The sequence below is a fragment of the Haliotis asinina genome, chromosome 1 (assembly GCF_037392515.1).
Source record: "Haliotis asinina isolate JCU_RB_2024 chromosome 1, JCU_Hal_asi_v2, whole genome shotgun sequence".
NCBI classification, from domain to species: Eukaryota; Metazoa; Mollusca; class Gastropoda; order Lepetellida; family Haliotidae; genus Haliotis; species Haliotis asinina.
In genome coordinates, this window is record NC_090280.1 from 18,259,427 (window position 1) to 18,286,798 (window position 27,372).

The 27,372-nt window shown below is 41.5% G+C and overlaps 1 protein-coding gene across 6 annotated transcripts in view; it reads left to right on the plus strand.

Annotated features, from left to right (window-relative positions):
• LOC137287767 (high affinity cGMP-specific 3',5'-cyclic phosphodiesterase 9A-like) overlaps positions 1–27,372 on the plus strand; it is a 96,901-nt gene that overhangs the window by 61,204 nt on the left and 8,325 nt on the right. For all 6 annotated transcript variants that reach the window (XM_067820170.1, XM_067820166.1, XM_067820157.1 and 3 more), the window contains exons 9-15: positions 735–809; positions 2,690–2,776; positions 3,851–4,038; positions 8,122–8,278; positions 8,868–8,984; positions 18,966–19,070; positions 23,731–23,859. In XM_067820170.1, the coding sequence (XP_067676271.1) occupies positions 735–809; positions 2,690–2,776; positions 3,851–4,038; positions 8,122–8,278; positions 8,868–8,984; positions 18,966–19,070; positions 23,731–23,859 (858 nt within the window). The remainder of the gene's footprint in view (positions 1–734; positions 810–2,689; positions 2,777–3,850; positions 4,039–8,121; positions 8,279–8,867; positions 8,985–18,965; positions 19,071–23,730; positions 23,860–27,372) is intronic.

Genomic DNA, 27,372 nt, shown 5'->3' on the forward strand with positions numbered 1-27,372 from the left:
AACCATGCTTGTCATAGGAGAGGGCTAACAGGATCTGATGTTCAGGCTAGCTGACTTGGTTAGCACAATTCTTCGTATCCGGGTAGCGTAGATCGGTGCTCATGCTGCTGATTACTTGATTGTGTGGTTCAGGCGCAATTATTTACAGACAGCCGCCATATAGTAGGAATAAAACTAAAACAACTCATCCACTCTTAATGACCTTTGAATGTACGTAGACTCTACGTCACAATCATAATATATAATCTTCCTTATACAATTCCCTCAAATGTGTTATATTTGTTATTATTTGTTTGAGGAGCGACAAATTTGTGACTTCATTTTCACGCTAAGAAATAATTAATTTTCCTGTCAAGTTAAATAAACAGCAAAATATTGAACGTTTAAACTCTGTACCCTAACCGACAATATCAGAGAAATTGAGAGTGCAGATTAACTTATCTTTATTTCTTCCACCGACCGAGGTCTTTGATGAATGTATATAGTTTAGCAAAACGTAATTGAATCAGTCATTATGTCCCTCTTACTTTAATGTGGAAAATGTGTTTTAAAGGCGGGCAGTTATCTCGGTTAGGAAAAGGTTAGGCTTTTTTTCTGTAGCAGCTATCCAAGGGAATGTCTTTTCGAAGAGGAAGCATTTTTTGCTTGGAATGTTTTAGATGTCAGTCCCTTTATTTAAAGTGCAGTGGCCATTATTACTGTTATTGAAACGGCGCCTCTGTATTTGTTCTCAGTACACACTATCCCAGGAGACGGTGGATTACCTGAAACAGCCGACATTCGACATGTGGCATTGGGAACCGAACGAGGTAAGGGACCGTATAAGATATTGCTTTTTCATTTTCATGACTGAACTGATGCCCAATGTTGCATGGTGTGGTGTTTGTTGTATAGATGCCCAGTGCTACAGGGTGTGTGGTGTGTGGTGTGTAAATGCACAATGTTACAACGTGTGTGGTGTCCGTTATATAAATGCCCATTGTTACAGCGTGTGTGGTGTATGTTGTATAAATGCTCAATGTTACAGCGTGTGGGGTGTATGTTGTATAAATGCTCAATGTTACAGCGTGTGTGGTGTATGTTGTATAAATGCTCAATGTTACAGCGTGTGTGGTGTGTGTTGCGCAATGCTACAAAGTATATAGTGTATATATGCACAATGTTACATAGTGTGCGATGTATAAATGCACAATGTTAAACAGTATATATTGTATATATTGTATCGATGTATAGTGTTACAGAATGTGTGTTGCATAGAGTCAGTGTTACAAAGTATATGTTGTGTAGATGCACAATGTTACACAGTGTGTGTTGTATAGATGTACAATGTTACAGAGTGTGGTTTTATGGATGCATAATGTTGCACAGTGTGTGTTGTATAGATGTACAATGTTACAGAGTGTGGTTTTATGGATGCATAATATTACACAGTGTGTGTTGTATAGATGTACAATGTTACAGAGTGTGGTTTTATGGATGCATAATATTACACAGTGTGTGTTGTATAGATGTACAATGTTACAGAGTGTGGTTTTATGGATGCACAATGATACAGAGTGTGTGTTGTATAGATGCACAGTGTTACAGAGAGTATGGTGTATGGATGCACAATGTTACAGAGTGTGTGTTGTATAGATGCACACTGTTACGCAGTGTGTGTTGTATAGATCTACAGTGTTACAGAGTGTGTGTTGTATGGGTGCACAATGTTACATAGTATGTGTTTTATGGATGCACAATGTTACAGAGTATGTGTTGTGTAGATGCACAATGTTAGAGAGTGTGTATTGCATAGATGCACAATATTACAGAGTGTGTTGTATAGATGCACCATGATACAGAGAGTGTGTGTTGTATAGATGCACCATGATACAGAGAGTGTGTGTTGTATAGATGCACTGTGTTACAGAGAATATGTTGTATAGATCCACAGTGTTACAGAGAGTATGTTGTATGGATGCACCATGTTACAGAGAGTGTGTTGTAAGGATGCACCATGTTACAGAGAGTGTGTTGTATAGACGCACCATGATACAGAGAGTGTGTGTTGTATAGATGCACCATGATACAGAGAGTATGTTGTATAGATGCACAGTGTTACAGAGAGTATGTTGTATGGATGCACCATGTTACAGAGAGTGTGTTGTATGGATGCACCATGTTACAGAGAGTGTGTTGTATGGATGCACCATGTTACAGAGAGTGTGTTGTATAGATGCACCATGATACAGAGAGTGTGTTGTATAGATGCACCATGATACAGAGAGTGTGTTGTATAGATGCACCATGTTACAGAGAGTGTGTTGTATGGATGCACCATGTTACAGAGAGTGTGTGTTGTATGGATGCACCATGATACAGAGAGTGTGTTGTATAGATGCACCATGATACAGAGAGTGTGTTGTATGGATGCACCATGTTACAGAGAGTGTGTTGTATAGATCCACAGTGTTACAGAGAGTGTGTTGTATGGGTGGACAAGGTTGCAGAGCGTATGTTGTATAGATGCATAGTGTTACAGAGTGTGTATTGCATAGATGCACATTGTTACAGATTGAATGGTGTTTGTTGAACAAGGTCTGGTTGTCGCCGTGAGTGTGAAATGTGGTATAAATTAAACAACGACTGCACACGTACTGAGTGTTTCAGTATGGTTGTAAATTTATAATTGTGATACTATGCTGTACAGATGCTGAGCCTATTGGAGCACATGTACCATGAGCTGGGCCTGGTAAAGGAGTTCAATATCAACCCCATCACTTTGAAGAGGTGGCTGGTGAGTAGCCTCACTGACAGACACGGAAACACAGATACAGATCACGGATATTATACCAGACTCAGGCAAACCAGTTAACATACTCCTTTGTACAGACCGGAGTACAAGGCACAGACAGGATCAGACACCGACACAAACCTAGACAGACTCTGACACAGAAGGTACAGACACAGAAGGCTCACAGAAGGCACAGACACATACAGCCTTAGACACAGAAGGTTCAGACACATACAGGCTCAGACACGGAAGGTTCAGACACAGAAGGCAGGGACACATACATGCTCAGTCACATATATGCTCAAATAAAGAAGCGTCAGACACAGAAGGTTCAGACAAATACAAGATCACACACAGACACGCATGCACAGACACAGAGACGAGTACAGACACAGACACAGAGACGAGTACAGACAGACACGAGAATGCAGATGCGGTCAGGAGTACATACACAGAGACAAGTACAGATACAGACACACGAGTACAGAAACAGAGACAGAGAGACGTTTATAGATGCAGAGAGGAGTACAGACACATAAACGAGTCCCGAGAGAGAGACGAGTATAATACAGGCAGGAGTAAAGACCAACTTGTTTTAGCGACTGTGAATATTGATCACCTAATTATCCAAGTCACGAATAAAGACAACATACCATTTATTTTTTTCTTGCGAAAATTGTTACAAAAGGCCCAAAGGATAAATGAAAAGTCAACTGCCTGTTCTTAAATACATTCGATACTGGCGCATTTGCAAAATTTAATGAAATTCCTGCGCAAAAGGAGAACGGTCTCGACAACATACGATGCATTTCGAGATGTTTGCTCATTTGAAACTGAACTTAATTATTTGTTACTCTGGTCCGACTTATTTATGGGGAGTGAGGCAACGAGAGTCTATATAAAACACGGAATGACTTGGAAGGAAACGTGCTTTTTTACTTTGAATTTCTCTCACAACAAAGACATCTTTTTCCTCTTACGAAGAAGCCATACAGCTATGGACAGTACACTGAAATTCCGACAGATGTGGAAACAATACGGTTTTATCCGACTCAGTCTGAATGTTTGTCCTTTCAGCTGTGTGTACAGGAGAACTATCGGAACAACCCCTTCCACAACTTCCGCCACTGTTTCTGCGTGTCCCAGATGATGTATGGAATGATCCAGCTGTGTCGACTGTGGGACCACATGGCCAGAGAGGATCTGGGCATCCTCCTCACTGCTGCAGTCTGCCACGATCTTGATCACCCTGGATACAACAACACGTGAGTCACGTCCTGCAATGTTCTCTTTACCATCAATGTTCCTGGATCAGACAATCCAGTGATCAATAGCATGAACATCGACCTGTTACGCAACTGGGTTACGCAAACAAATCAGCAAGTCTGACCAACGGAGGTGTGACGGTACACATCTCGATATCTTGAAGCGGTACTATTCGATTCGGTTCGATGCATATCGCAATGCTCTATCTTTAGTAACTTTCGTTATTTTGAAAGCAAGTAACAGTTTAATTTTTGGCATAACCGTAAAAATGAACAAATTAAAGTCAACGATACATCATTCCCATCCCACAGTGGTTACTTGTCATATCTTCCTACGTAACCTCTGTTCTAATATGGCTCTTTCATGGTGCGAGTGTTCAAGAATCGTGATTGAAGGCAATCAGATTTAATAGTGCAATCAGCGACCTTGTTTCAAAAAAGATCGTTTCGCAAGTTCTCGGGAATTTCCGGATGCATCGTGAAAACTAGAACCTCTTCCCGTGCGCGATACGCAAATGTTTCTCCTAGACAGAACTCAGTCATGTCATATTTGTTTCTCCACATTGCTTGCATTTGCTGAATCTAGGTCGATGTAACACGTGTTCTAACTGGACAGAAAAAAGGGAAATATATCTGCTGCCATTTTTTGCCGCTAGGGGATTTTATGAGAACCGCGAAATATGGACGTGTTAGAACAGAAGTTCGTAGGAAGATATGACAAGTATCCTCTGTGGGAAGAGAATTACGATACATTTAACAATGCGAAAAAGTATCGATATATTTTAAATTATTTATTAATTATTTATTAAAGTATTACGTCACTGTTCTACTGAAAAAAAACCTGATCCTTTAGTCGCCTAGCATGGTTGCTTAGGAACATTTGTTCATTCTATTGCTGTGTGTCGAATCTGTGTTTGTTTGTTTGGTTGGTTGGTTGTTTGTTTAACTCCACTATTTCAACTATTCCAGCGGTCCATAAATGATCAGGTCTGGATCAAACAATCCTGTGATCAGCTTTGCAACGTGTAACCATATGTAGGCATCGTAGAAACCGTAGGTATGGTTATATAGAAAATATAGAAGTCGTCGTGTCTAAAGTGTAGGCGCCGTTGTATCTAAAGTGTAGGCACCGTTGTATCTACAGTGCAGGTATCGTTGTATAGTACGTGTAGACACCGTTGTCGCTAAATTGTAGGCGTCGTTGTATCTAAAGTTTAGGCACCGTTGTATAGTATGTGTAGACGCCGTTGTATATAAAATGTTATCACCGTTTGATAGTACGTGTAGACACCGTTGTATCTAAGGTGCAGGCGTCGTTGTATAGTACGCGTAGACACCGTTGTATCTAAAGTGTAGACAGCGTTGTATCTAAAGTGTAGGCGCCGTTGTATCTAAGGTGCAGGCGTCGTTGTATAGTACGCGTAGACACCGTTGTATCTAAAGTGTAGGCAGCGTTGTATCTAAAGTGTAGACGCTGTTGTATCTAAAGTGTAGACACCGTTGTATCTAAAGTGTAGACACCGTTGTATCTAAAGTGTAGACACCGTTGTATCTAAAGTGCAGACATCGTTGCATAGTATGTACAGACGCCGTTGTATCCAAAGTGTAGCTGTCTTTGCATCCAAAGTGTACATACCATTGTATGTAAAGTGTAGGCACTGTTGTATCTAAAGTGCAGACACCGTTGTATCTAAAGTGTAGACGCCGTTGTATCTAAAGTGTAGGCACCGTTGTATCTAAAGTGTACGCGTCGTTGTCTCCAAAGTGTATGCGTCGTTGTCCCCAAAGTCTAGGCGTCGTTGTATTTAAACTCCGGATAGTTCGTTATATCCGTAGATTGTCAGACTTAGTTTGAATGCTCTTTATATCAAGTGGCAGGTGCAATTATATAAAATAAGTTAAAATAAGCGTGTGCGTACTAAAGGAAGATTTCACTAGCTGTGAAGGAACTATCCCATTGTAACCGTCTCGGATGCCGATTGGTTTCTCTCAGGTTTGTTAACAGGCTCCTTTTGTGTGGGCCATAACATGTATCTCAACGCAATATCATATGATCAGGAAGCCCGATATCAAACCATCTGACGGTGCGATTCACATATTCTGGACATTGTGTTCCCATCAACCTACCGTTGACGTCATATAGAAATTGGGCGCATTTGATTTGTTGTTCGGATCAATCTAACAGACGGACTGGCGACGGCAGCCTTGACCCAGATTTTCAGGGATTCATCAATGTTTGGAAGGCTGTTACATCTATTTATGATTAGGAGAATCGATAAAGTTTTTGAAAGATATGTCATATTTATTTGTTTATTTATTCATTTGTTTGTGTGTGTGTGTGTGTGTGTGTGTGTGTGTGTGTGAGTAAGAAAGAGAGAGAGAGACAGACAGAGAGAGTTTGTTTTTTCTTAACAAACAGTGTTTTCCAACTTTCAAGACTCCGAGATGTTAATGAATTATGGACCAGATAATCCAGTGACCGTTATCAGCATCGATCAACGCGAGTGAGTCTGATGCCAGTCCATTTACAATGGATTCCCAACCTGTTCCCAATGTTCCCAAAATGCAGACCCATGAGTCAGGAAAACTATGTCTTGAGGCGGTCCGTTTTAGGAAGGCTTGCATGTAAAACAAAAGACTAAATTACAATGATTCTTTTCTTCGGCCTTTTAATCTATTTGATCGGCATTTTAGAAGTTGGTGAGTAATAAAACATTAATATACTCTAGTGATCAACTTTTTTTAAATTACGTATGATGCATCGTTTCGGCATAGATTCTTATACCGTTGTCAGCCAAGAAATACTTTTGCTTAAATAAACTAAAAGCAAAAGGAAACATACACTTAAAAATATGACTGACAAACTGCAAACACTGCCAAATGGTGACACGTTATAACATTTGCCCCGAGTTCCGTCGCTCCATTATATCAACAATTTGAAACACTAGAAGTGCGAACACTCCCCGTTGCCTCTGGCTTAGAGTCGACTCTCAGGCACATCTCCTACAGAGAACTATGGTCAAGAAATCATCACGTGAACCCCAAACCTCCGGTCCACGTGACCTTGGGCTACCAGACATACTGTCGGGGAATTTTACATCAATCTGAGGGATTAACGCACGTGACATTTATCTCCAGATTTTGTATTCTTCAGCATTAGTGCCCGAGAATTTGTACCGTCAGTAATTTGGATGGAAAACATTTTACTTGGTCATGTCAGAACACATATATCTCGTAATCGTTGTGCATAACTAGGATGTTATTCAATTTCAGTTCGCGATTGGGTAGCTCACTGGTTTTAGAGTTCGGTCGTCTCGCCGAAGATCCGGGCTCGATTCCCCACATGGGTACAATGTGTGAAGCCCATTTCCTGTGTGCCCCGCCGCGATATTGTTGGAATGTTGCTAAAAGCGGCATACAACCATCCTTACTCACTTAATTTACCTTTTCATGTACACTCTCGCGATAATCACGGAATTTTGTGGTTTGAAAGTAATCCTTTGCAGCTCTTTCTGTGGCACATGATACACTGCATTCTAATTCCTTCTCATATGTTGCGACATGGTATCGCAAGTTGCTCTATATTAACGCGGAAGATTCTATTACAAAAGCATCTTGAAAATGAGACATATATCTTAGTATAACCACTGTGCAGCCTGGTGGTTAAAGCGTTCACTCGTGACGATGAGGACCCGGGTTCGATTCCCCAACTAGTCCACAATGTGGGAAAACCATTCCCGGTGTCCCCGTCGTGATATTGAGAGGAAATTACGTAAAGCATTGTAAAACCCTGCTAACTCATTCACTCTTTCGTATCTGGGGCAGTGAGGATGAAAAGTGGTAAAGCATTCGCTCGTTACGCCGACGGCGTTTGAATAACTCACATGGATAGAATGTGTGAAGACCATTTCTGTGTTCCACGCCATGTTATTGCTCAATCACTCACACTTTAATACCTGCCGTCAGACGCTCACTGGATGAAGATGCCTTCATCATCTTGCTTGTATTTCGCCACTGTGTAGTGATGACTTCGGCCTGTGTTTGCTTTTTACAGGTTTATAAATGTATTTTTTTCTACTGCAGATATCAAATCAACGCCCGCACCGAGCTGGCCATCCGATACAATGACATCTCCCCACTGGAGAATCACCACTGTGCCGTCGCTTTCCAGATACTCTCAAACCCGGAGTGTAACATCTTCGCTAACGTGGATAAGGACACGTTTAAGAGGATACGGGCGGTATGTCACATGAAACAATTATACCTTGCACCCTAAAATGTATACGTGGAGGTTTGTGCCTTTAAGCTGTAAGGATTCAGTAGGGTAGCTCAGTGGTTAAAGCGTTTGCTCGTCACGCCGAAGACCCAAGTTCTGGTCACCACATTAATACATTGTGTGATGCCCATTTCTGGTGTCCCCCTTTGTGATTTTGCTGGAATATTGCTAAAAGACACATACAATCAGAAATGTTGCTGCATTCATATACTGTGGAATACTCCTGAGAATGACATGTTGCGACAAACGACTATAATACTATTGTATGGAAACAATACCGATTTACATCTGTACAGTATGATTGCTTCACATGTGGTTTGATCATGCACCCTTGTTTGGTATTGTGTGAATTATTTATCGGTTTTTCATGGACCAATAAAGCGTTCGCTTACCACGATTCGATTCCCTCTATGGGTCCAATGTGGTGAAGCCAATTTCTGGTGTGCCCCCTCCGTGATATTGCCGGAATACTGCCAAAACGGCGTAAAACGTCACTCACACCACGCGTCGTGTCTGTTTCCCTGGCGCTTCATGTGTTGTGTATGTTGGACAGGGAATCACGATGCTGATCCTGGCGACAGACATGGCTCGTCACGCTGAGATAATGGAGAGCTTCAAGGAAAAACTGGCACAGGGGTTCGACTACAAGCAGAAAGATAACCTGGACACGGTAAGTCAGATCACTCGAACACGCATATTCAAACACGCACGCACGCGTGCATACACACCTGAACATATACAGACAGATTCTGGTCCTTGTTGACGAAATGGGACTACCGTTTACCTCCACGTGACAACAGGGCGCATGATCATGGTAGTGTGGAGTATGGATAAAAAGTACAGCATACTTTCGTGGAATATCAGTCAAACATTGACCTGTTTATCGTGGAATATCAGTCAAACATTGACCTGTTTATTGTGGAATATCAGTCAAACATTGACCTGTTTATCGTGGAATATCAGTCAAACATTGACCTGTTTATCGTGGAATATCAGTCAAATTCTGACCTATGTTTGTTCTAAATACCAGTCACACATTATCGAGTTTTTTGTTGTGGAACTGAACAGAGTCTATACTGAACAGCATAGGAGTTTTAAATAATCTGTCTCAACCGTCACTGGTATTATGCGGGTGTATTTTACCCGTTTCCTGATGGGTGTGTGGGACGATGAGATATCCTAGTGGTTAAGGTGTTTATCGAAGTCCAGGTTCTGTATCCAAAATGTGTACGATCTGTGAGTCACTTTTCTTCATTGCTGAAAAAATGTGTCAAACTATAATTGCTCGCTCTTGATGAACGGTGCATGTGAGTTTGGTTGAATGTCGTTTTATAGTCGATTATACCACGCTATCACTATAAAACTTGACAAGATCTTTTATAAATGGGACTTGCTCCTATTTTTTGTCAATTTATTTTGTTGCTGTTTTGAAAATTAAAAATCACAGAAAGAAAATACCGTTATTTTTGCAGAAAAAGACCCAGCAACTGAAATTACACAGAAAATGACGCAATTATGGAAAAAAATTATTAAGAATTTAAAATGCATTTGAAATTGCGGGATATTGAAACAAACTGATTTACGTGAAAAGAATGTAACAAACAAAAGCTCTCAAAGCATGGTAATAACATGGTAAAAAATATAGCATGAGAGTAAAAAGAGAGCAAGTGGAATTTCCATGTGTTTTCAGACATTTTCGGAATGAGTGGAACCTGCCTCGTAACTAAAAAAATAAATAGGGGAAATAACAATAACTGAAATATCGTGAAGAAATTAGACATTTCAATGTCGCTTTTAGAATATTCGAAATAACGAGAAAGCTACAATATTTTAACGAAGTACGAAAGTGGCTCTAGTCTGCTTTCGTAAATCACACTCTGTGACGTCAGACTTACGAAGGCGTCATTCGAATCAACAATTAGTGGATCCTGATCAGCCGAAGGGAAATGACTCTGTACGCCAAACGCTGGAACCTGAAACACTAGGAAACGTGATAATGGTGTTGATGATTGTGTCGGATGTGATGGAGATACAGACGAGGGTGGTCATGTTTATGATAATGGTGGTGATAATTAGAACAGCGATGACGACTGACGAAGATGGTGTTAGCGACGATGATCGACGACGACAACGACGATGATTGACGATGGTTGACATAGGACATGATGGTGGTAATGGCGATGGTTGATGACGATGAAGATGCTTGACGATGACGATGGTCTTGACGATGATGATCAACGACAACAGCGACGATGATGGTTGACAGTGGAAATGATGGTAGTAATGACGATGATTGATGATTTTCCATGTGTTTTCAGACATTTTCGGAATGAGTGGAACCTGCCTCGTAACTAAAAAAATAAATAGGGGAAATAACAATAACTGAAATATCGTGAAGAAATTAGACATTTCAATGTCGCTTTTAGAATATTCGAAATAACGAGAAAGCCACAATATTTTAACGAAGTACGAAAGTGGCTCTAGTCTGCTTTCGTAAATCACACTCTGTGACGTCAGACTTACGAAGGCGTCATTCGAATCAACAATTAGTGGATCCTGATCAGCCGAAGGGAAATGACTCTGTACGCCAAACGCTGGAACCTGAAACACTAGGAAACGTGATAATGGTGTTGATGATTGTGTCGGATGTGATGGAGATACAGACGAGGGTGGTCATGTTTATGATAATGGTGGTGATAATTAGAACAGCGATGACGACTGACGAAGATGGTGTTAGCGACGATGATCGACGACGACAACGACGATGATTGACGATGGTTGACATAGGACATGATGGTGGTAATGGCGATGGTTGATGACGATGAAGATGCTTGACGATGACGATGGTCTTGACGATGATGATCAACGACAACAGCGACGATGATGGTTGACAGTGGAAATGATGGTAGTAATGACGATGATTGATGATTTTCCATGTGTTTTCAGACATTTTCGGAATGAGTGGAACCTGCCTCGTAACTAAAAAAATAAATAGGGGAAATAACAATAACTGAAATATCGTGAAGAAATTAGACATTTCAATGTCGCTTTTAGAATATTCGAAATAACGAGAAAGCCACAATATTTTAACGAAGTACGAAAGTGGCTCTAGTCTGCTTTCGTAAATCACACTCTGTGACGTCAGACTTACGAAGGCGTCATTCGAATCAACAATTAGTGGATCCTGATCAGCCGAAGGGAAATGACTCTGTACGCCAAACGCTGGAACCTGAAACACTAGGAAACGTGATAATGGTGTTGATGATTGTGTCGGATGTGATGGAGATACAGACGAGGGTGGTCATGTTTATGATAATGGTGGTGATAATTAGAACAGCGATGACGACTGACGAAGATGGTGTTAGCGACGATGATCGACGACGACAACGACGATGATTGACGATGGTTGACATAGGATATGATGGTGGTAATGGCGATGGTTGATGACGATTAAGATGCTTGACGATGACGATGGTCTTGACGATGATGATCAACGACAACAGCGACGATGATTGTTGACAGTGGATATGATGGTAGTAATGACGATGATTGATGATTATGACGATGAAGATAACTGAAGAATACAATGATGATCAACGACAACAACGACGATGATGATTGACAGTGGATATAATGGTGGTAATGACGATGGTTGATAACGATGAAGATAACTGAAGAATACAATGGTTTTGACGATGATGATCAACGACAACAGCGACGATGATGACTGACAGTGGGTACGATGGTGGTAATGACGATGGTTGATAACGATGAAGATAACTGAAGAATACAATGGTTTTGACGATGATGATCAACGACAACAGCGACGATGATGACTGACAGTGGGTACGATGGTGGTAATGACGATGGTTGATAACGATGAAGATAACTGAAGAATACAATGGTTTTGACGATGATGATCAACGACAACAGCGACGATGATGACTGACAGTGGGTACGATGGTGGTAATGACGATGGTTGATAACGATGAAGATAACTGAAGAATACAATGGTTTTGACGATGATGATCAACGACAACAGCGACGATGATGACTGACAGTGGGTACGATGGTGGTAATGACGATGGTTGATAACGATGATGATGACAGACGATGGTGAAGCCGACTACGACGCATGGTACTACGTAACAGTGTCTATGATAATGATGATCAAAGATACTTCATGGAGCAGCACTAACACCTGTAACGGATGCTAATGACTGCTCGTGTTAAAGCTACAACTTAACTGGCATATAAAACTCAGGTACAGTATATCTGTGTATCCAGAACAATAGCCACTAAATCGCCAGCATCCATTATCAGGATCCCTCACACTACTCTAACCGTTCACACATAAGTACCTACCATCTATCTCGTTTAACGGCTGATGTGCTTTGAAGGTTAACGTTCAGAAATACCAATACATCCCTGAGAAGTAATGGGGTGGTCTTCTTGCGACAATGCTTATGACCATTTAGTTATTTGAGAACCAGCGTCGGAAAATGGGTTTAATGGAAGGTGTAACATCGATTATCAGTGAGTTTACCCTTTTAATTAATGCATGAATTATTTATGTTATTGACCGGACTTCACCCTCCAATGCATCCGCATTAAATGTCCCTACCTTAGTTTTTCTAGTGTCCTGTTCTAGTGTCTATCCATGGTTCATCACACAGGACATTCCTTCCAGGATATAATGGCATACCGTGGTATAAATGAATTGTTGTTCATGGCCTTTATGCATACTTACTCTCTCTATAGCTGATATCCGAGCCGTTATCGTTGAAACACCATCGGCAGATATTCGAAACGTGCCAAAAAAGCTTGTATTTGGAAACTGGATGTTTTTCAAATGATTAGTAATGTCATCGAAAATACGTTGAAGGCGGTCGTTGAAACACGGTGTATCTAAGTTACAAATCATGTAGGATATTATTTAAACATATTGTATTCGTAAATGTATACGTCATGAACGAACATGAACATAAACACTCCCCGAGAAGTTTAGTAAAATATATCAAATCATCGATATATTGATTACCATGTTTTATTTGTTCTTCTAGCCATCAAACATCAGTGCATAGTTTCTTTTACACGACATTATATTTTAAAATTTACAGTGCACCAGAGCGTTCTATCAGTATCACGTGGATTTCAAAATTACACAACATCACGTTCGATATCACCAGCTTGCGAAGAACAAACATCTCCACAACTGTGTTACATAATGTGTTCATACACCGCATCTCTGTAATTACGGAAGTTTCTGCAGCTGACATAAAACTGGTTTATGACTGTCACATGTCTTGTAAATCTCACTAGCTATAATCTAGAATGATTCTTTCCCTCATAAACCTTCTCCGTGATCTGCTGTGGAAGAGCGCCTGAGTCCAGACTACGCCGAAATGCATCACTTGTGACAACGTCTTGTTGTAGATTGAGGACTATGTCATTAGATTGTGCTTTATTCTCTCGGATCTGTAGTTGTGAATATTTTGTGTCGTGTACTACAGTTGTAGAAACTTCTATTTAAGCTTGTTTTATATGAGGTTAAATTGAAATGGACCTCCAGGGATTAATTTGTTGGGGAGGCTTGAGCTCCTTTGCTTGACTATCTGCTTGTTTACCGCTACGGCAGCTGTCGATGGGAAAACTTTTTTAAACGATAACAAATTATTTTTAAACCCTTTGGGGTTTGCCTACGTCAGACGCCAGCTGTGTTAATGTTCCAAGCTGACCCATTTCATTTAACTGTTTTCAGATTTTGTTTGTTTCTGTTTAATGGCATTTGGTGTTTTTAGAAAATACCAGGCCTGATATATGCTGAATGTTGGCGAAGACTTTGAAAGACGATTGAAGAAAAACAAAAACGTATAAAGTTCAAATGTCAACATTTAACGACAGAGACGTTTTAACATAATGTGAACGAAAGTTTATTCTACAGCAGCTTAAACATCAGAAGGACAAAGACACGAAAATACAGGGGATTAAAATGAGATCATTCACTTAACGCATGTCAAAGCAAGAGACTTGCTGGTCGATGTAAGTTTGTAATTACACGTTCAATTTTGCAACTGTTTACATGGGCCCCTTTCACAAAGCAACCTTAACTAAGGTTAACCTTAACTCCCATTCTTTAACACTGTACTAAGGTTGCCTTAGACTTTAGGTTGTGTTAGTGCAGTGTCAAATTAAGGTTAACCTTGACAAAGGTTGCTTTGTGAAAGGAGCCCACTGGGGTATCAGTGCTGACCCCAATATTTCGCCACATTGTTTGTTGTTTGTTTACTGCACTCAGAAACACTTAACGGCATTCAACAACATTCCAGCTATATGGCGTCGGTGTGTACATAATCGAATATAGATCAGACAATCCAGTGATCAAGTGCATGAGCATCGATCTACGCAACTGCGATACAGTGACATGTGTCAACCAAAGCTGAAGACCAATTCTAACCTGGATCTTTACGGAGTGTTGACGCACTGTCAACGTTTGATGCCGAAACGTCAATCCGCAACGACGTTTCTACGATTACGGAATCTATGTAGTGGCATGTGACAATGAAGTTCGTACAGTAGGCCCGTGCAGCATAGCTTCAGGTTACATATGTTTGAAAAAAGAAACAAAACTGGCGAACAAAAGTAAGTACACACTTAGTCTCAAATGTGTGCAATACGCAATCCTTGTGACTGGTAAGATTCAATAAACACACTTTTCGAAATATTTTCGGTTTTTGTTTGGAAAATAACGTCGGTTCTTTGGCGTCGGTTTAGCAACACTAAATGTGTCACTGCGGTACAGTACAACAAGTACAATGTTGATTAGTCTGTGACTCAGTAACAAGCTCAACATTACAGTCTCATGTTTGAATATTGATGAATGAATATTGACAAAATATGAAATACGCGTTGCTTAGCAACATTTCAGCATTATTGTGATTTATAAGGGAGGTTACATCCTCGTTAATAATTAGCTGTCATTTGATGTCATTATTCAGAAAATTGGGGATGTCAGTAGGAGTATTGAACTGTCCGTCGCTTAGCCTTTGAGTGCTGGATAAACATGGTCTATCAAATGTTCCTTTGAAATTACATATCCACTTCAGAGCTGATATGACAGAGCTTCTGTGTTCACCTTGTTAGTGCAGCTGTTCTCTGCGAGAACCATTGTCTCTCGTTCGTTCATTCTTTGGTATTACCTGTCCGGCTGCACTGAGGCAGCGAAACCGGCCATTTTAGTGAGAGGGACTGGCGTTATGTTTTCCTCATTTATACGTACGCAATAAAAAATAGTAATTGTATTTTTACCAATTTCAAGGGAAATGACTGGCCAAGTGGTCCGAAGCGCCGCAGTTAGTACGGAGCTGTGTCATTTGTATTCTTGGTGCGAATCGGGGTTTATAATGTTTCGGCATTTGTCACACCATACTCGTCCTCATATTGCTTCACATCAGGGTTTGGATGCCAGGGTAGTCTAGTGGTTACAGCGTTCGCTCCTCACGCCAAAGACCAAGTCAGGTTTGGTATTCTCACACAGGTTGACAAATGCATGACAAAGTTTGGAAAGTGTTTGGCCTTTGCAGTCAGAGCGCGGTTGGGGTAGTCCAGTGGTTAAATCGTTCGCTTGTCACGCCGAATACCCATGTTCGATTCCCCACATGGGTACAATTTGTGAAGCCTATTTCTAGTATCCCTCGGAATATTTTTGCTGGAATATTGCTAAAAGTGGCGTAAAACCGTACTCACTCACTCACTCACTCACTTCTCCTGCATCAAGCTGACGTGTGATAAATTCCTGGATTACTGCTGCAAGCAGGGTCACGTAAAATTCCTTCGCTTACTCTGTACCTCAAAATATGAAAAATCGAAAATATGATGATCAAACTAGATCAAGCTGCAAATCATATTGATTAGAATACGTGAAGTAGTTTGGAAACTGACCATCATGAAATTTCACCCTGGCTTTGTTTCACGAATGTCACTGGCGTTCGATTTGGCATATAGGTAATATGTGTGAAGCCCATTTCTGGTGTCCCCTGCCGTGATATTACTGGAATAGTCCTAAAATCGGCGTAAAACTAAACTCACTCACTCACTCGATTTAGATTCCCACTGACAGTCAGACACCCATCCACAAGACCGTCATTGTAACACAGATTTAGGCGCAACGCCTTGACCTTGTTTTAGCATTGCACCGAGTGAAATATTTAATTTCTTGATCAATGGCAACATTTTCATGACTCATAGAACTATATTTTTCAAAATATCGAATGTGGATCCTCCGATAATAACGTCAGATAAGGAATGTATTTTATCTGAGTATTACATGATAATTATAGCAATCTAGATTTACTGAAGTGGATAAACGGGATGTTCGTTAAGATAATGATTGGTGCCCTAACTCATTCCGGATGCGCTGTGATCCCATATTACAGTCATAGAATACTGGCACGACCCCAGGGAACGTGTACTGTTCTGTTACATTATTTTGACAGGATCTATCTATTTTATTAAAACGACAACTTTGGCGTGCTGACATTGTCACTGCTCGTCCCAGGTTTGGGGGACTGCCATCGATTTTACTGGGGGTGGGGGGTGGAGGAAGGGGGAGAACCAAAAAAAACACACTGAGTTTCAGTGTTGCGTCTCCTTTTCCTTTTGTTCATCAGCTAAACCTTCCTGTCATCAGGTTTACTTTTCTGCCCATTAGCTTTCCCTTTCTGCCCATCAGCTTTCCCTTTCTGCCCATCAGCTTTCCCTTTCTGTCATCAGATTTCCATTTGTGCCCATTAGTTTCCTTTTATGTCTCTTGGTTTTCCATTTCTAACAGCTTTCCTGTGTGCTCATCAGCTTTCCATTTGTGTCCATCAACTTTTCTTTTGTGCCCATCAGCTGTCTTTGACGTATGTCAGCTTTTGATTTCTAACAGCTTTCCCTTTGTGCCCATCAGCTGTCTTTGACGTATGTCAGTTTTTCATTTCTAACAGCTTTCCCTTTGTGCCCATCAGCTGTCTTATAGGTATGTCAGCTTTTCATTTCAAACAGCTTTCCCTTTGTGCCCATCAGCTGTCTTATAGGTATGTCAGCTTTTCATTTCTAACAGCTTTCCCTTTGTGCCCATCAGCTGTCTTATAGGTATGTCAGCTTTTCATTTCAAACAGCTTTCCCTTTGTGCCCATCAGCTGTCTTATAGGTATGTCAGCTTTTCATTTCTAACAGCTTTCCCTTTGTGCCCATCAGCTGTCTTATAGGTATGTCAGCTTTTCATTTCAAACAGCTTTCCCTTTGTGCCCATCAGCTGTCTTTGACGTATGTCAGCTTTTCATTTCTAACAGCTTTCCCTTTGTGCCCATCAGCTGTCTTATAGGTATGTCAGCTTTTCATTTCTAACAGCTTTCCCTTTGTGCCCATCAGCTGTCTTATAGGTATGTCAGCTTTTCATTTCTAATAGCTTTACCTTTGTGTCCACCGGTTTTCCTCTGCTGTCCGTCAGTTTCCCTCCCCACTACAAACACAACAGTACAAGCGGACGTTAATCAAGCCATCGTGAGGCCATATCGAACACTAAGAGTATTGAAAAGCCATTATACTCTGGTACTGCATCCAAACCATTGTTCCTGGAGTTAAGTATTGTTTACAAGGAAGCAGGACTGTTTGTCTTGTTACCATAGCAACACTCTATGTAATTATCGACAGGCCAAATTAAATCGACCCAACGTCACGGGCTGTAATTCCTCTTGTTATTGGCGTCTTGTTAGCATGTGTTTCCAATCAACACAATCAGATGTTCCTAAAAGATAATATCTGTCAAGATCCGGATTAAAATTTGTCTTTAGAATTTGTCAAGCCATGCTTGACGTTAGTGTCGACTAACATGATTGGGTGGTCGTTGAATTGGCTGACACATGCCACCGTATCCCAGTCGTGTAGATTGATATTCATGCTGTTGATCACTGGGGCAGCCTAGTCGATTGTCACGTTGAAGGGTGTTATGTTCTCTCCCGTGATAATGCTGACATTTTGTCTGTTGTGTTGTGGTCGTCTTAAGTTATGGTCACCTGATAACCTGTGACACTAGTTGCTGACTCAAACTGGCACAGTCGGAACCTGCGAGGTATTGCCTGATACTACCTAACACTGCCTGACACAGATTATACTGTCAGATGCTGCTTGACACAACATATTACTACCTAACACTGTCTCACAGTGCTTGACACTACCTGACACTGTCCGACATAGATTAACTGGCTACTGACCCAGCCTAACACTGCTTGACATAGATAAAATAACTACTGACACAATCTGACACTGTCTGGCATAGATAACTACTGACACAGCCTGACATCGTCTTAGATTGCCAAAGCTTGGTTACTGATCCAGCCTGATACTGTCTGATATGGATCAGTTACTGACTCAGCCTGATACTATCTGACATAGACTGGCTACTGACCCAGCCTGACACTACCTGAAATAGACTGGCTATTGACCAAGCCTTACAGTCTGACAAAGACTGGCTACTCACTCAGCCTAAAACTGTCTGACATAGTCTGTTTGAGACAGTCTCACGGTCTGAAATAATCTGGCAAAAGATGACACAGATCCTCACACACTGATCCTCATTCATTGAAGCTGTTCCTTGTTTTTATTATAGCTGAAGATGGTGCTCATCAAGTGCTGTGATATATCAAATGAGGTGCGGCCTATGGAGGTGTCGGAACCCTGGGTCGACTGCCTTCTGGAAGAGTATTTCAACCAGGTAGGCAATATAGGATGCTGCTGCTGATTATATGATGATGAGAGCAGTGTGGATAGTCATGATTTATAGTGTTGTTGTTGTTGATGATGATAATGGTGATGATGATGATGATGATGATTATTATGATGTTATTGATGATCAATAGACTTGTTCATGGTGAATATGTCTCTAAAAACGAATGCTTGCAGACTGTTATTGCAAACATTATGTTCAAGTACATTAAATTTCCTTTGATCTTATAATCACGATATAAAAATCATTAAATCATTTCCGCTCCAGGTATTCCACATTAATTACTTAATGATGACATGTTCTTCTGACAGTGTTCGCTGTTGTGTTTCGATTATTTCAGGCTCTACTCTGTAGGTTGATACTCATATCAAGTTGCTGTCCACTGAATAACGTTGCTGACGGGAGAACTTTTCCCGAGTATGAATCGAATTTCCCCATTAGGGTTTAAAAGCAGAAATGTATAAAATGCAAATCAGTGATGACACCAGGTATTCCTGGTTAGGGGAAGCATGCCCTGCCCTACATGTAGCAATTTCAGTTAAATCGAATGTATTTGTTTGTTGCCTTTCTCGATAGTACAACAACTCACAGAATCGAGTGATCTTGAAGAAATAGGCTAACGAATCATCTTTAACAGAGGAAACAATGAAGTCATTCGGGTGATCTTAAACAGAGCAGAGATTCAGGCGATCTTAAACTTAGCAGACATTCAGACATTATGAAACAGAACAGATATTCGGATGATATTAAACAGAGCAGACATTCAGGTGATTTCAAACAGATCAGGTGGAAAAGGGTGTGTTAAGCAAAACGACAATCATGTGATGTTAAGCAACGCAGACGGTTAAGTGATATTAAACCAGAAGACAATCAAGTGATGTTAAACAGAGCAGACAATAATACAGTACAGACATCCAGCTGAAATTCGGTGTATTTAATGATTTTCTTCAAACGTATATTAATGTTACATTATTTCCATTTTTTCACGTTTTTATTGACAACTGCAGAAATTCTGCTGCTTGTAAGTAAGTAAAGATTATAGCCTAAATATATCAGATAGACTAAAGTCTTACTCCAAGAACGAGACCAAAGAGCGCCTAAGGTGACAGTGAAATACTTTGAATATTTCGCTTGTTTAATCAATGCTTCAGCATCTGGGTGCTCCTCGTCACAAACATGGCCACCTGAATGACACGACCTAGTCCTTTTATCGGATAAATGCTACCGATTATAGATAGAATCCGTCTTTCCTTAGCACTAATACACGACTGCATTGCATTCCGGCAGTGGATGCAGTTATGCATCCGCTATCGCGCAGGAATACATTGCATGATGCTGTGTATTTTGTAAGGCAGGTGGAGTGAATGAGTTTAGCTTTACGCCGCGTTTGCAATATTCGCGCGATAGCATGACAAGCGAAACTCATGACTCAGAACAGCACCCAGTTGACCTCCCAGAAAGAAAGGAAGTAGAGATAAAACAAATCGTATATGTGAGCTACAAGAAGTTTCGTTGTTAGACTCAAATCGTATCAGATGCCCCGTAACAAAGAAAGGCTGACGAAAGATTTTCTAAAGTGAAAAACTGTCGCCGAAGACCTGAATCGAAACAGACTTTAATCCGCAGGATTAATGATGGAAGTGATATAGGCCTTAATTCAACAACGTCGTTGTCGTTAAGGTCGCAGCTGGTGGTAACGGTCCCAATACACGTACTCAGTGTGGGCTGAAGGATTCATTAAGTGGTTGATTAATTATTGACTGAGTCGGACTGTGACCCACCCTTGTGACTTGGACGTGGTGACCAGATTGACCTAATTAATGCTCATCCTCATTCAGGTTGTTCTAACAGTCTCCACTGATAAGGCCACAAACCACCAAGAAAGGGAAATTAGTCATATAAACCATCAGACAAGGGGGTAAGATTCTTTATGGATAACAACTTCTTTATTACATATAATGCAACGTTTCGGTATGGATCCTTATACCGTTGTCAAGCAAGAGTACGGTATAAGGATCCCTACCGAAACGTTGCATTATATGTAATAAAGAAGTTGTTATCCATAAAGAATCTTACCCTCTTATCACTTACCAGCTTCTAATAATGCCAATCAAACAAATCATCAGACAAGGCAAAGTATTCATACAAACCGGCGGGCAATGAGAGTAGTCATACAAACCGGCGGGCAATGAGAGTAGTCATATAAACCGACGGGCAATGAGAGTAGTCATACAAACCGACGGACAATGAGAGTAGTCATACAAACCGACGGACAATGAGAGTAGTCATACAAACCGACGGACAATGAAAGTAGTCATACAAACCGACGGGCAATGAGAGTAGTCATATAAACCGACGGACAATGAGAGTAGTCATGTAAACCGACGGACAATGAGAGTAGTCATACAAACCGACGGACAATGAGAGTAGTCATACAAACCGACGGGCAATGAGAGTAGTCATATAAACCGACGGGCAATGAAAGTAATCGTACAAACCGACGGGCAATGAGAGTAGTCATATAAACCGGCGGGCAATGAGAGTGGTCATATAAACCGGCGGGCAATGAGAGTGGTCATATAAACCGACGGGCAATGAGAGTAGTCATATAAACCGACGGGCAATGAGAGTAGTCATATAAACCGACGGGCAATGAGAGTAGTCATATAAACCGGCGGGCAATGAGAGTGGTCATATAAACCGACGGACAATGAGAGTAGTCATACAAACCGACGGACAATGAGAGTAGTCATATAAACCGACGGACAATGAGAGTAGTCATACAAACCGACGGGCAATGAGAGTAGTCATATAAACCGGCGGGCAATGAGAGTGGTCATATAAACCGACGAACAATGAGAGCAGTCATACAAACCGACGGACAATGAGAGTAGTCATACAAACCGGCGGGCAGTGAGAGTAGTCATATAAACCGGCGGGCAATGAGAGTAGTCATATAAACAGACGGGCAATGAGAGTGGTCATATAAACCGGCGGACAATGAGAGTAGCCATACAAACCGACGGACAATGAGCGTAGTCATACAAACCGACGGGCAATGACAGTAGTCATATAAACAGACGGGCAAGGACAGTAGTCATATAAACAGAGGGGCAGGGGAAAGCAGTCATATAAACTATCAGATAAGGGAAAGTGGTCATATAGACAGACGGGCAAGAGAAAGTATTCTTATTAATGGACGGACAAGGGAAAGTATATTTATCTGCATTAAATGCCTCAGGTTAATATGTTTTATCCAGATTGCATTAACATGGGTTAGACATGTCTTTGTTTCTTAGAGGAACTTGAGGTATAAATAGTTAATCGTAACCGTAAGCCAAAAGTGCGTGTGCATGTGTACTATCTGCATTTAATTGTAAATACATAGAAGACCATTGTATCGGGAGTGACATTTATATGTCGATTTAATTTTCTGAAGGATTAAGAAGAAAAACAGTTAATTTTCCAGAAACTGTAATCAAAGTTTCATGTCGATGTATTCATTTATATTGTCAAGGCCATCAATGACAGTGTTGAATTCTCTTAATGTGTGAGCGTTAAATAGTGCAAATATTTACATTCACCAAGTCGCTTGTTTGCGTGCGAAATAACATATGTGAGATTGATTCTGTTGTGTGCAGTGGTGCAACATTGCGTTCATCTTAATGTTGATTGCTCTGTTTCTGTGTAGCGAAATGACATTGCAAGGAGTCCAGGTTTACATTGAGATAATTTATGTCAGACAATTTGCGAAATGACCACTGCCTGGTTAGCCCGTGGCTAGTAAAAATCCAGTCATGCCAGTAAATCTCCACAGTCACTGTCTCGAATAGCTTGAGAATCTCCATGGGGTCAATCATTTTGTAAATGTCACTCTCTCCGACTTGTTTAGTTATAGTACACTTTTAAATCGTGCAAGATTATGGCCTGACACAAATACCAATCATATTATTAGTCTGCTTTCCTCGGTGTATAATCTTTTGATTAGCTTCCACATTCCACATTCGGGCTCGTGAATAATTTTGTGGGTAGTAGCTTCCAGGCATAGCAAGCCTGACTGGCTTGAAAAAACTGGAAACTATTTCGTATACTAATGTCAGACAACACATTTTAGAAACAAAGTAGCCTTGTGAAAAATGTGTTCCCACCTCACACAGTTTCTGGGTTCTACACCTCAACTAGAAAAACGTCGGTGTTCCGATTTGTTTTTGTAAAAGGAACTTCAAATAACGAAAACATACTTAAAAGTATACATAATCGAAGTCATTAGAAACTACACACTAATAAGTGGAATACTGATACATTTCGGCCTAAAATTCGAGCTACTAAGGAGGAAGTTTACGACCATCGTACTCTTGAAGGGCCACACACAATCATTTTAGAAACGCTTATTTGAGATTTTGTGATAAATGGCAAAATAATTTTCCTTCAGGGTGCGTAATTTTGAGATAATCAAGAATGCCATTGACTCGAATGTCCAATTCCGGTAAGCTTTTCCGTTAACTTCAATATATTCATCACTGCAATCTTAGCAAAGGAAACGTGGGTGAACCTACTTTGTGACAAGTGAACTGAATATAGTTACGCACGTGTGTTAATCCCTGTATGATTCACCATTTATTATGCATGTGTCCTTGATGTCCTTCAGTCCGACCGAGAGAAGATGGAGGGACTTCCGGTCGCGCCTTTTATGGACCGGGACAAAGTTACCAAGCCAACTGCCCAGATTGGCTTCATTAAGTTCGTCCTGATTCCAATGTTTGAAACGGTTTCCAAGGTAATATTTCACACATCGTGTGCGTGTGGATGTGCGTGCGTGGATGTGCGTGTGGATGTGTGTGCGTGGATGTGCGTGCGTGGATGTGAGTGTGGATGTGCGTGCGTGGATGCGTAGGCACTTGTGACCTGACCTGGTCTGATAAATGCCAGTTTCACAGATGTTCGATATAGCTAGATGTCATATAGACACAGTTTCCTGACTCTGAGTGTTTGTATACTCTTCGAAACAGGGTAGGGGGACCTGAACACTCAGTCGGGATAGAGAGGATAAGTCTTGACATACGTTTCAGAGACAGACAGCCTATGAAAGCACCACTATTTCTGTTTATCGCACCCCTAAACACCCGATTGGATGCACAATTCAGTAGTCCCATACACGTGTCATTCTTGATTTTGACTTTTTTCAAGAAGGTCGATAACTCGTTGTAGGCCATGAATGTTGACAATCATATTGCATCACACAGTTGTTAATGTTTGTTTCTAGCTTTCATTTTGTTTTGTTAGTTTGAAAATGAAAATCGTACACATGCAAATTTTACGTCGTAAACCAATCATCTTTCAAAAGCGATTACTCTACAAACAACTATGGTCATAAGGAAGTGCAAGTGGTGATGCACTCTCAAATCATTCATTATCATCATATCAACATTGATCCACTCTGCTATTTCTCCAAATTATTCAGTCGTAGCTTAAAAAAATAAGATACGTCTTTAAAAGAGTATATTGTCCCCTCTCCGCAGAATGACAAGTACCATCTGTAAATGATCTGTATGTGCGTGTGTTTGTGCGTGCGTGCGTGCGTGCGTGCATGTGTGTAGCTGTGGTCTGATTAGGTCCTGCTAATGTCAGTTTTACAGTAGTTAGAGCCCACTAAAATACCATGCTACTGTTCAACACGGTTGACCACTCAGACGCGGTTTTCCGAGACCACCAGTCTCCTCCCATAACAATTACAACAATTCCCACCCTTAAACGTCACGCTGTAACCAGGGATCAAACTACCGACCTTCCAGAAACGCCCTATCCACTCGACCACCACATATGGCATCACTGGACCCGATTGTTTCAAACAAAATTGTACTGAAACAAATACACGGCCATGACATGAAATCCAGGAACTCAAGGCACGATTTACTAGCCCTCCCATTCTTGGATATGCTGATCACTCCAGACCCTTTGAGTTGAATACGGATGCAAGTGGACACGGATTACGAGCATTTCTGTATCAGCATCAAGATGGACATCCACGCGTCATGGCAAATGCTAGTAGAGGATTGCGACCATCAGAACGGAACTATTCTGCTCACAAGCTGGAGTTTCTGTGTTTAAAATGGGCGATAACGGAGAAGTTCCATGACGACCTCTATGGCTACAGCTTCACAGTGATGACAGACAATAATCCGTTGACATATGTACTTACCACAGCCAAGTTGGACGCCACAGCACACCGCTGGTTAGCCTCCTTATCGGATTATACCTTTACCATCCACTACAGATCTGGCAAGGCTAACACAAACACAGACATCTTGTCAAGGCTGCCAAAGAAGGAAGAATTGGATGAGGTCGACCTGGAATCTATTAACGCTATCTGTGACGCTGTCCAAGTTCCAAGCTTATTTGAGAGTCTCAGTATGTCTGCATCAGAAGTCACGGGAGAGGAAGACATCAGTGATCAGTGACTGGAGATGAACCCAGGCAAAGGATCAAGAACTCGGAATCATCATTGACCATATAAAGAATAGAATCAAGCCAGACAGGACCAAGTTCATTGGACATCCAAATGTGAGCAAACTGCTCAAGTACTTCCATCAGCTCGAGTTGAAACGAGGAGTCCTTTATCGTGTAGTCAAGACAGGAGCAGGAGCAACTTGTTCTTCCGGCAAGATGCCGTCTACCCGCACTCAGGAGTCTACACGATAACATCGGCAACCCAGGGAGAGACAGGACCCTATCGCTCATCAAGGAAAGGTTTTACTGGCCCGGGATGACTAAAGATGTTGAAGAACGTGTTCAGCATTGTGTTCAGTGTCTTAGGAGGAAAACGCCAACAGGAGGAAGAGCACCACTTGTCAGCATCCAGACATCACAGCCACTAGAACTTGTCTGTATGGACTTCCTCACTCTTGAATCATCTGAAGGAGGACACGAACATGTGCTTGTAGTCACGGATCACTTCACGCGCTATTCCAAGGCACACATTACCAGGAACATGACGGCAAACACAACAGCAGAAGTGTTTTTCAACAATTTTGTGATCCATTACGGGATTCCTCAACGCATTCATTCGGACCAAGGAGCTAATTTCACGAGCAAGTTAATGCAAGAGTTGTGTTCCTTGTTACAGGTCAAGCAGTCTAGAACAACTCCCTATCACCCCATGGGAAATGGAATGTGTGAGCGTTTCAACAGGACATTGTGTAATATGCTGGGGACCTTCAACCGGACAGCAAGAAGAACTGGAAAGCCCACGTTGGACCATTAGTACATGCATACAACTGTACAAGGCATGAGTCAACTGGAGTTGCTCCATTCTTTTTGATGTATTGTCGTCATCCTCGTTTGCCTGTTGATATCGCCTTCGGACTTGACATGGAGCCAAGCAAGTCGAGGACCACAGCTGCATGTACCAAGGACCTTAAGGCACGACTCACTAAAGCCGATGACATCGCCTCCTCCATAGCCAAGAAGTCACAGAAGAGGCAAAAGACTCACTATGATCAGAGAGCCAGGGCAGCTGTATTGGAGAAGGATGATACAGTCTCGGTGAAGATCGTAGCATTTGACGGACGGCACAAGCTTGTGGACGGGTGAGAGGAAGATGTGTATGTGATTCTGAGCAGTCTAATCCATCCATACCAGTATACACCGTTGGTAAGGAGAATGGAGACGGCAGGATGAAGACACTGCACAGGAACCTTTGCTTCCAGTAGGTTTTCTGCCCTATCAGGACTACACACCAACACCAAAGAAAAGAAGACAGAAGTCACGGGATATTGAGGAAGCACTAGACAACACCACAGCCAGCATCTCCGAGGACGCATTTTCAGAGGAAGGAGAGGAGGAAGTAATGATTGTCTCCATCCACCCATCTGACAGTTGAGGGTCAGCTACTGCACCAGCTGACAGGCCACCTGAAGAGGAAACAGCTGAGAATGTTCAGGACATGGTTCAAGTCGATGCAGAGGAAAGCACAGGAGACACTGCTGTACAAAGAACAGGAGACGCTACTCAGGAGGTGGACATGAGCAACCGACAGAAGATCATCCAGATCCGTGGATGTTCCACCTGACAGAGAAGGTGCTGAGTCAAGGGCAGCACCTACACCACAACCACGGAGATCCCTCAGGGAACGACGGCCACCGGAGTGGTTGAGAAGTGGAGAGTTTGCCCTATCGACACAGACAACAGCACAGACTAGGACATCACCGAACTGGCTCATCAGAGCTAACTTCCTGTCTGCAGTTCTACAAGACGGGATGTTCGAGAACCAGCCAGCCAGCATTAGAGAAGC